At 42.1% G+C, this 11,379-nt stretch overlaps 1 protein-coding gene across 1 annotated transcript in view; it reads right to left on the reverse strand.

Moving 5' to 3' along the window:
- The window catches only part of Prelid2 (PRELI domain containing 2), a 69,103-nt gene that overhangs the window by 45,534 nt on the left and 12,190 nt on the right, over positions 1–11,379 (reverse strand). The window contains exons 2-4 of the mRNA XM_029546718.1: positions 9,174–9,231; positions 6,706–6,779; positions 4,466–4,626 (exon numbers count right to left, since the gene is read on the reverse strand). Coding sequence (XP_029402578.1) covers positions 4,466–4,626; positions 6,706–6,779; positions 9,174–9,231 — 293 coding nt within the window. The remainder of the gene's footprint in view (positions 1–4,465; positions 4,627–6,705; positions 6,780–9,173; positions 9,232–11,379) is intronic.

Genomic DNA, 11,379 nt, shown 5'->3' on the forward strand with positions numbered 1-11,379 from the left:
AAAAAAAAAAAACAAGTAAAGGAAAAAGTTTTCAGTTACAAAATTAGAACTCAAAATGAATAAATGTGCTGGTTAGCATGCATAAGCACCATTGCCAAACTGCCTCAGTTCTAAGGTTGCATAGGTAAGGGCAAGCGATGGCAAACTTATTCTGTCTTCTTAATCAAAACTGCCGTTTCTGAGTGACAGTCACGAGCCCCATATGGCTGCTGAGCTTCAAATCAATAATGCCATACTTTAATTGATAGATGTCAGAAGCTCACTAGGAATTTCTGTAAAATAGCCCTTAACAACTGTTTATACTAATTATATGTAGATATGATATTTTGGATGTGTTGGGTTAAATCAAATATATTATTAAAATTGAAAAAAGAATCAGTTCAAACACAAATCCTAAGAAAATAATACATTTGCCTATCCCAAAATAGAAGTTTATAGAAAGCAAACCATCAATTTTTTTCTTCTCCCAAAAAAAAAAAAATTAAAACAGGGCACCACAATTCTCCATTTTTTAAGTAGAATCACACTCCCACAAGAGATAATTTTAATTTTGCTCTATAGTTTTATCGGCTTTTCTATTTTCTGGTTTGTCCTGAGAAATCATAAGGGCAAGGAGAACATCAGCTGGGAGTCTAAGTCCAGAGACTCTGAAATTCGCCAGAACACTCCACGTGGCATCCTGGACCTACAAACACCAGTCGCTGCACAACAGAGAAGACTACAGCAAATATGTGCGATCGATCATCGGTGCCAAATACGTAAAGCCCTGAACACACATCCTTCCTGGACTTACACCTGGCTCTGGAAGTCAGACAGAAGGTTTCTAGTCCCATCACTTTTCAATGGGGACGGGAACACTTCTGGGGATGGTGTACTGAGATGACACAGAATGTAGACATGGAGCAAAGTCTTGTGAGTCTTGCAGGCTAATGGGAAATAGGTATAAACAAAATTTCTCCTTCTGTGTTTTGAACTATGCGAACTGAGGCTATCACTCAGTGGTAGAGCGAGCACGTGCCTAGCTTGCTCAAGTCTTCAGCAACACACATTCATGTTCAGGCATTCTCTCTTCTCTCTCTACTCTCTCTCTCTCTCTCTCTCTCTCTCTCTCTCTCTCTCCATATATACAATACGCATACTACCAACAAGAATTGAGTTATAAAAAATTCTTAGATCACAAAGATAACAGGTTGGTGTAGCCCAGTGGGTGGAGCGCTTGCCTAGCATACACCAAGGCCTGGGTCCCATCCCCAGGACCTCAATACACCATGTAGAGTAGCATCAGCCTGTACTTCTAGTACTCGGGAAGTTCAGGGTCACTTTTGGCTACATAATGAACTGAAGACCAGCCTTGGTGTCATGAGATTCTGTCTCCAGAGAAAAATTAGTTAAATATGTGATAAAATATACAAGCGCAGAGATTTTCATTATAACACTGTCATCGCTCAAAGTTCAGAAACCTAGGAGTCAAGAAAGGACCAAAACTACAACGTAAATGGTGTGTACACAGTATATAAGTACGGTATATAAATAAGCATGATCTCTAGTTAACGTGATTTGTTTCCCAGAACTGATTAGATATTAGATACCAGTGGCATGAACTATTTTTCCCGTAATCGGAATTTTTTTCATCTAAAAAAAAAAAAAAACTACAAAGTGAAAAGTTTCTTGGCTTATCAGAGCAAACCGTAATTTAACTATCATGAACTGAACAAGTATTCAGTTCAGCTTTTAAGATTACCCAACACCCAAATATAATACTAAATAACAATAGCAGTAGCCCACACCAATACAACAAGAGAATGACATCATGCATGGAATCAGACAACGCCATCCGTTTACTGCATCTGCATCCCAACAACGGAGCTCTGCTGTCTGCCTCCAGCTTTAATCCCACCATTCATGGCCTATGTTAGCTTTTGGCATCAGCAAAATAAAACCTATGGCTCAGTGAGTCTGTCTGCCTCTGCTGCTTCCACACTCATCATTGGTGTACAGCCAAGCCGTGCAGGAGGGGATGATCTGGAGAAAGGCCGGACCTTAAGAATGGCTTTTACATAGCGACAATTAGTTATTTGAGGGGTTTACTATTTTCATTACAACTGTAGCTATATAATAAAAATTTCAAGCCACACAGAACAGTAACAATAAAACACAGTAAACTACCCCCTGAAACCACATTATTCACAGTAATGGTTTAGTGCTTGTAGATGTTTTGTTTTTGTTTCAAAATCTATCTTTGGATACTTAAAAGAGATGAAATTGAGGAAGCTGAGGCAAGAGGATGGCAGGAGCTCAGGAGTTTAAGACAAGTTAAAATCAATACTCAGACACTTGTCTCAAAAAGAAAACAAGGGCTTTCTTTTTGCCCCAGCAACGGGCTGGGTTTCATTCTCAGCACCCACACAGCAACTCAGACATCTATAACTCCACCTCCAGTTCCAGCCTCTGCAGGCATGAGGCATGCATGTGGTGCACATGTATACATGCAGGTAAAACACCATGCACATAAAATTATATAAATCTTTTTTAAAAATCTATCTTCAAGGAACTGATTGTTTCTTGCCCATTATACTTATAAAAACTTAAATGTGTATTAATTAATTACCAGCAATGCTGCAGAGAAATGAACACTGTTGGGTGTTGTTATGGAGCACAAACTTGTATTAACATTGGAAGACAATATACCAGAATCTGTGTTACAGACCATATGTCTATGTACCCCCAAATTTATGTGTTGACATTTTTATGTTATTGCTTTGCATTGCCGTATGTGTGTGTGTGTGTGTGTGTGTGTGTGTGTGTGTGTGTGTGTGCGCGCGCGCGCGCGCTGGGGATGGAACTGAAGAGCTCATGCATGAGAGAAAAGCTGCCTACACATGGCTACCTCCAGCTGAAACCTTAACCCACAGTTGTAAGGAGTTAGGACACTAGGCCTTTGGGAAGTAATTTGTATACGTGATTCTATGAACTTGGCCATGGAATCTGATTCGTGGGGAAGAAGAGCAAAGCACGTGTTTGCTACCATCGGATTAGCAACAGACAGACGTCTGCAAAACTAGAGGCAGGCCTCACAGACACAGGATCTGCCAGAGTCCACAGACTGGATTTCACAGCCGGCAGAACTATGAAACCAGAAATGCTGCTTGATGCACAAAGACTATAGTATCTAATTATAGAAGCTCAAATCAAGATTCTCTGGATCTCAAATTGTATGTGTCCTGAAAACCAGCCCATGGTACTTTAAAACTAACATATAAGGCATACATCATAGAACTCACTTACTTAAGATCACATTTCAGAGGAATTTACCTACAGGGTTAGGCAGGAACTGGGACAGTTGTGACACGACTTTACATTTTTGTCAAAACTTAGCTAAATGCTAGAAAAGGTAAATTTGATTGTCTATAGATAATCTTGCAACTAATACAACACTTAAAAATTCCACTGAGAGAATCCACTCACATATCACATTAGAGCCATATGTAGAGAACATACGGTGAGATGGCTCAGTGGGTAAGGGCACCCGACTACTCTTCCGAAGGTCCAGAGTTCAAATCCCAGCAACCACATGGTGGCTCATAACTATCCATAACATGATCTGACGCCCTCTTCTGGAGTGTCTGAAGACAGCTACAGTGTACTTACATATAATAAATAAATCTTTAAAAAAAAAAAGGAACATACGACTCACTCAAATATCACATTAGAGTCATGTATAGAGGACATACACCTTATTAGATGCCATCATAGTGTCTGCCACAGAGGCAGGGACTAAATAAAATGTAGTGAAGTTGAATCACATGCCGAGGAAGAGGCTAGCTCTATGTATATCAAATAGGTAAAACTCAGGAGCAGTCGAGTAAACATAAAAGATAAGTGCACAAAAAAATCAGGCAATGCAAAAGCACAAGTGTAAAAAAGATATACAAGCTAAGAAAGGTAGGTGAGTCCATGTACAAGCATCTCCATAAACCTGCAGGCCCACCTACAGGGTCACGTTCGTGATAACATCAAGCAAAATGTTTCCCTTATTTAAACTCTGTTCAATATCTAGGCTGCCTTTAAAGGTCCAAAAGAATAGTCAACCAGCTGGTGACATTCACTGCCTTTGGAGAGAGCAAGAAAATACGAGAATTTGGAGAGTACCTGGACAAGAGTTGCGTTCTGTCAAAAAGAGAAAGAAAACACATTCATCTACTTAAAAATAAAGTGAAATATGTGTGTAATGGACAGAGTCCATAAGTATGAAATTGTGTGCTTGTTTATTGATCCCCTCCCTCCACACACACACAACACACACACACACACACACACACACACGTGTGCATGCGCATGCACACACACACACGCACATGCACATGCACACGCATATGCACGCACACGCACACACACACACATGTACGCACACACACACATACACACACACACACACACACACACACACACACACACACAATCTTACCAATTTGGATTTTCTACGCTTTCCCGGAAGACAGACTCTTCCCTCATGGATGCATACTGTGTCCAGGTGAGGCAGTGACTCCGGATAGCCATGTTCCTTTTCCGAAGACTCAGCCATGACTCTTCTTCTAGCTGGATGTCAGGTACCTTTAAAATACTCACCTGCCCAACAGAGAGAAAACAGCATTCTCAATTTCAGAAGAGCAAGCTACATGAAGACTCCGCCTAGAGCCCATCTCAGTCTTGGATAACAGGCGGGACAAGTGACCCTGATATATAGATGGCACGTCAGCAACGGCCCTAAGTATTGATATCCAGACACACTGTGGACTCACTACATGCTGCGAAGGACTTGCAAATGGCCCAGGATTGATAGAGGCCACTAAGCAAATTATCAGGTGATCCCTGTCTTCTCTGGGGCTGGCCTCCTTGAGTTGATAGAATCAGGCGCCTGCTGCATGCTCCCATGCAGGGCAGTATCAAGCGAAGTATTTTCCTCGTTGTAATCTCTGTTCAGTCCCTAGAAATCGATGCTTTCCCAGGTGGAGAGGACAAGGAAAGCTACAAAGGCAGAATTGTACAAGTCAGAGCCTTAAATTATTTAAGAATTGAGAAACAAGACAAACCTGAATGCCTTTCTAAATAATAGATTCAAAGTGCGTATATAGGGCAAAGGCAGCTATGAACTCTGGAAAAGCCAGTGATAATTTGCTGTGGAAGTGTAACATAGTTTCCCATCGGCGAGTGGAAAGAAGTTCATTTTCTCTGTAGTACCAGCTTTCTTTCCATTGAGAGTTACAGTGCTTTAACCCACAATGGGGAATGGATGGAAGCTGCCATTTTTCCTAGTATAAGCACAGCAACTTAATTTGCAAGCTAATACTTGGGTGCCCAGCTTTGTTCTGTATCACATAGGGAATCTCTTCTGGGGAATCTTTTAAAGTGTCTGTCCGGCTGCTCTCCTCTTATGTCTTAAAAGACTCCCCCTCAGAAATCATACATTGTGACTGAAGAACCTCGTGACTATTCAAAGCACTAGACTAGTGCTTGACCGGCCATGGATAGGACACCTATACCCATCACCCCAAGGGCCAGGGAGCAAGGCGCCAGAGAGAAAAGAAAGACTGTGGATGGGGAAGGGTGCTGTGGAGGGAGGGGTGCTGTGGGGGGGGGGTGCCGTGGGAGGCTGTCTTATAGACATGACATGGATGTTTTATGAATGAATTCACAATAGCTGTGTTTGCCTACATGAGACCCGCCCAAGATGGAGCCAGTTAAAAATTCCAGTCTAGACAGCATGGATAGGCAAGGACTTAGCTGAGGAGTTATTGACAGCTGATGTCTGCTATGAACAGAGGTTCGGAGGAAGATGTGTGGGGGAGTCTGATGGGAGTTAAAAAGGGAAGGGGGTAAATAAGATCAAGACATCATATACATGCGTGAAAATTTCAGAATAAATAAAAACTGTCTTTAATAATGTTTCTACAGCTAGGCATAGTGGTACACATCTGTAATCTCAGCACTTAGATGTCTGAGGCAAGAGGGTTATTCTCAGTCTGAGGGCAGCCTGGGCTACACAGTGAGTTCCAGGCCTGCCTAGGCTATAGTGTGAGGCCCTCTCTCAAGAAGAAAGATCTTCAAATGGTTCAAGCCATGCAAATGATGGTTTCCACTCACCTCCGTCCAACACAGAATCAGCAGAGTGCTTAAGGGGTATCAAAGAGAGAAAACAATTTTCTATAATGAAGATTCCAACATCAGCAACCTTATTGTACAAAAATATACACCAGAAGGCTTGCGTGGTGCACTAGCAATAGTGTGCTCTCAGAAACAGCTATTATTTCTGACCGTGCATTACAAACAGAAGTGTGGCCTTCCTAAGCAAGCAGGAGACTGACATTTACAATCTGCTCACTTGTAATTGTCCTTACCTAAGGGCCATTGGTAACCAAGGGTACACCAGAAAAGACAACACTTTATTCAAAATGCTAAAAGTACCCACAAAAGAATCATCGAATCTCCCCACATTCACGAAGGACACTGAAGAACACACAGCATATCATGTGGCATCTGCCAAAACTAGAGTGGGCATGAGAGAAATAGTTCCCCTACAAAACTATGAGATTTGGAGAAGCAAGAAAATCTAACACCACCTTATATCAGAAAATGCTGGGTTTTTCTATGACTATTAAAATTCTTCCATTTTATATCCACTGTGATTAAACTCTGAAATGAATTTACCTTTCTTAAAATCTCTGGAACCACATTCTGACAGATAGCAATCCTCTTTCTATAGATGAGTCCTGTTGATTCATCTAGAAAAAGAAATTTTCATAGCCAAAAAAATAATTAGGAAAAAAATGCATTCTTATCCAAGAGTCCATAGAGCTTCCTAATTCAATTTAAACTGTCAATATGTAGAATTCTTACAGATAAGGCTTACTATAAAACTCGATTTTCTGGGGCTGGAGAGATGACTCTGTGGTGAAGAGTGCTTACTTACAGCTCTTATAAAAAGTAAATAAAGTTCAGTTCCCAGCATCTACCCCAGCAGTTCACAACTTCCTGTACCTCCACTCCCAAGGGATCCAATCTGATAGCCTCAGACACCTACGTCCAGGCGCTTATACCCACACAGACACACATGCATAAACATAATACAAAGTAAAATCAATGTTTTCTTTAAAACATCCTCTGTTCCCAATGAGTGTTCTGAGCCAACTCACAAATGCTCCAGGGATAAAGAAAGGTAAAACAGCTCAGAACACACATGCTCAGGCCGGGAATATGAGTCCCAGATGAGCCACCACTCTAGCTGATCAGAGTCAAGCGTCCAGTGGCAGTGGACAATGGCTGACTGTTCAACAACAAGGAGTCTGGGAACAGATTCTGCCACCTCCTGGACCACAGTGTCAGGCACAGGTTTCTGACTGTATATCTAATTAACTGCATGAGTCTCCTTCTTCTCTCATAGAGGAATAAAACTCTTGTGACCAGAGACCACTCCATGCTAAAGGAATTAAAACTACCCATAACAATGACAACCATGAGTTAAAACAAGAGGAAACAGAAGAAAAAAGACAGACTGAAGTGTTACCCGTTCTCTATGAATTAGTAAGGCTCAGCCACAGTGCAGGGCTTGCCAGACTCTGACGACAGCTGTCCTGGCCCCTGATGCAAACCTCTGACCACCAAAAAGCCTGCTGGCAGGGAACAAACGCTCCACCCCTAGCAATCCTTTGGTCACCTCAGCCAATGTGAGCAACACATACATTAAAAAATAGAGTATCTTCTGTCGGTGGTGGCACGTGCCTTTAATCCCCAGTCTCTGGGAGGAAGAGACAGGTGGCTCTCTGTGTTGAACATAGCACATTTCAGGTCAGCCAGGGCTATGTCGTGAGACTATATCCTTAAAACAAATGAACAAACAAAAAAATGGAGGCAAAGATGACAACCTGAAATTACAACCAGCACTCTATGCCACTTTAGAATATGTACTTTATTGTCACATTTGATCCTCATAACAATCTAAATCAACAGGATTGACAGATAAAGACCTTGAGCCTTTTTAAAAATAAGGTCCTGAGGGAAGTAACAGAATCAGGACTTGAAATCTGATTCATCTAAGGCCAGATCGCAAACTTGTCCCATACCACAAGCAAGTATGTGAGAAAATGCTTTTTAACGATCTATTTCTATACCTGCAGATATGCAGAAAGCATCCCCATAAATCAGACAGTCTTGTGTTTATGAAGCACTGAGAGGGCTGCAGCCGTATCACTAACAGTAACAGCCCGTGGTTTCTAAGGCTGAAGAGCACGCTGGGCCAGGCTCTGGATGTCTCCACAGACTCATGCATCAAGTGTGCACATCATCAGAGCTCCTGGCACCGCCCACTTCTCAGGTCCCAGCTTTGATGGTGACATTGCTAGCCCTTAGGAAGGGAATGCAAAGAGCACCCAAGGTCCCTGAGGTGGAGCGTGGTGGTCAGCATTGTCTGGAAGGGGTCATGGGGTACGCTCTTACCTCTGTAGGCCACAGGGTCTCCTTAGTAAATACCCAGCTCTAGCAGTTACTCAGGTGAAGCAGCCATTGATAACATACAAACAGAGGGGCGTGTCTAACAGCACAGCCACAAAAACAGACAGCATGAGCCATAATTTGCCAAACTACAGTTACAGTTCCACAAGCCAAGAACTTTATGGCAACATCACATCTATACGCTTTTTTTTTTTTTAATACTCCAAGCTAGCCTTGAATTCCTGATTCTCCTGCCTCCATCATTCAATAGCTAGGATTATGGACAAGAGCCACCACCATCTCTGTGTTTATATACAAATGTCTTGCCGTTCACAAATTGATGTGTGTTAAGGATACAGCCGGGTGAGTTTGGGCAGGCTAGTCCCTCCATGTTTTAGTTTCCTTCTACATTAAAAAGGAATAGACATGATTCCTATCTCAACATTATTCCACAGGTTGAATAAGTCCATGAAAGTAGGATGTTGGCATGCAATAAGTACTTCAGCATGTTACTTATACCAGCCTCAGGTTTACCACCGACTCTAATTTAGAAAGTAACAAGAGCCCTGCTTAAGATGTAATGGACATGCACACAAGAACAAGCACACATGCACACACAAATACATCCTTTCCAAAGTCAATATACTTAAGGATCTTATCTAAACTAAGAGTATAGCCAGAGAACTTACCTTTCTTTTCTTCCACAGTTTTTACAGCGATGACATTTTTATCCATTGGATTGGGATACTGAACAAAAACACACATAAAGAAAAGTTAGCATTCTCTTTTGTCAACATGAATTAGCTGACAGAAGTGACAGGAGTCTGCAGGACCAGTAAATGTCTTCCAAGAAATCTCTAAGTAAAAGCCAGCGTACTGGCTGGTAGTGTTTTGTGTGTCAACTTGACACAAGCTGGAGTTATCACAGAGAAAGGAGCCTCCCTTGAGGAAATGCCTCCATGAGATCCAACTGTAAGGCATTTTCCCAACTAGTGATCAAAATGTGGGAGGGCCCATTGTGGGCGGTGCCATCCATGGGCTGGTAGTACTGGGTTCTATAAGAAACCAAGCTGAGCAAGCCAGGGGAAGCAAGCCAGTAAGCAGCACCCCTCCATGGCTTCTTTGTCAGCTTCTGCCTCCAGATTTCTACCCTGTGTGAATTCCAGTCCTGACTTCCTTTGGTGATGAACAGCAATGTGGAAGTGTAAGTTGAATAAACCCTTTCCTCCCCAACTTGCTTCTTGGTCAGGATGCTTTGTGCAGAAATACAAACCCTGACTAAGACACCCAGTTTTAAATCAAGGATCTTGGTTTTAGCACTTTGACTCAAACAAGTGAAGCAGGCTTTCATGAAATCCAGGGAACATTTCTTTGATTTTTGTGTGCCTGGGTCTTGCATTGGTCCTGTATGTATGTATGTGCACTATAAGTGTTTGGTGTCAAAGAGGACTCCAGAGGGCAACAGATCCCCGCCTCCCAGAACTAAGGTTACAGATGATTATAAGCCACCACATCAGTACTGGGAACTGAACCTGGGTCCTTCAAGAGCAGCAACTGTGCTTAACAAATTAGCCATCCCTATGTCCCTTCTTTAGATGCCATTTAAGCCCTAAGCAGAGGTGATAATAGGGTTGAGGTTATTATTATTATTATTAATTATTAAACCAGACTATCATAAACCATGAATGCTCTCTGTGCCCTACCTGTACTAAATGCCTTAATTATATCACCCTGTCTGACTCTAACAGCTATTCTGTTGTGAAGACATTACATAATACTATTAACCCCTATTTTAAAAGTAGGAGCTAGGTGAAAATTGGATTGTTTCATTACTCAGCTGGTCCATGGGAGTCAGAGAACTAAACAGGCCAGTCCAACGCAAAGAGAATTCCCTTACCACTGCCCTGGACCATGGCTTGGTGACTGTGTTAGCACTTCAGAAAAATAATCATAAAAGGACAGGATGTCAAGCAGGTTGGAGACATTTGATAAATGCTTTACTTCTTTTATTAAATTGTCCTGAAAGACAAGTGAGATGCACCAAGGTTTGATAATTGCTACCATTTTCTAACCTAGTCAATTTACATACATTGTCTGTTAATTCTCAGAAACATGCCATAAAGTTATGTGCTGTTCGTTTGTTTTCTATTGTATATATGAGAGATAAGGCTATTTAGATAAGTACAGAGGTAAGTATTATTTAGATAAGCTAAATATTTTGCTCAAAGCAGCTAATAATTCCTGCACCTGGAATAAAGTAACTTACCTCAAATACTGTCTGGCTGCCCCTGCATCCATTGTGAAGTCACCTCGGAGTAACTCTAACCCAGCGCTTCCATTACTCAGATGGGGGGAGGGAGAGAAGGAGAGGGGGGATAGGATTGGAAGGGAGGGAGGAAGGGTGGTAGGAGAGAGTGAGAAGGAAGACAGGAATCTCTCAAAGCCACATGAGAAAGTGACTTCTAACTAGAGCCTGATGCTCCTGGGCTCTCCCTGTTCCTCCCTAGGTCCCCAGCTTCATCCTGGGATCCAATAGTACTGTCACACACTGAACAAAAGCCACTGCTCAGGCTGAGGTGGGAAAAGGAGTCCTTCACCTGGGGAACTTGAGCTTTAGGACTCCTACATCCTTAGAAATGGAATATAAAACTCTATCAGTATGGATCTCAAAGAACCAAAAATAAGAATGAAGATGCCTGGGTGGTGGTGATGCCCACCTATGATCCTGTGAGTCTGAAGCCAGCCTGGTCTATAAAGTGAGCTTCAGGCTACACAAAGAGACCCTGTCTATCTATCTATTTTGGTCAAAAACCCAAAAGAAAAAGGAGGAAGAGAAGGAGGAGCAGGAGAAGGGGAAGGGGAAGAGGAAAAGGCAGAAGAGGCAGAAGAAGAAGA

This window comes from Mus pahari, chromosome 15 (genome assembly GCF_900095145.1).
Source record: "Mus pahari chromosome 15, PAHARI_EIJ_v1.1, whole genome shotgun sequence".
NCBI classification, from domain to species: domain Eukaryota; kingdom Metazoa; phylum Chordata; class Mammalia; order Rodentia; family Muridae; genus Mus; species Mus pahari.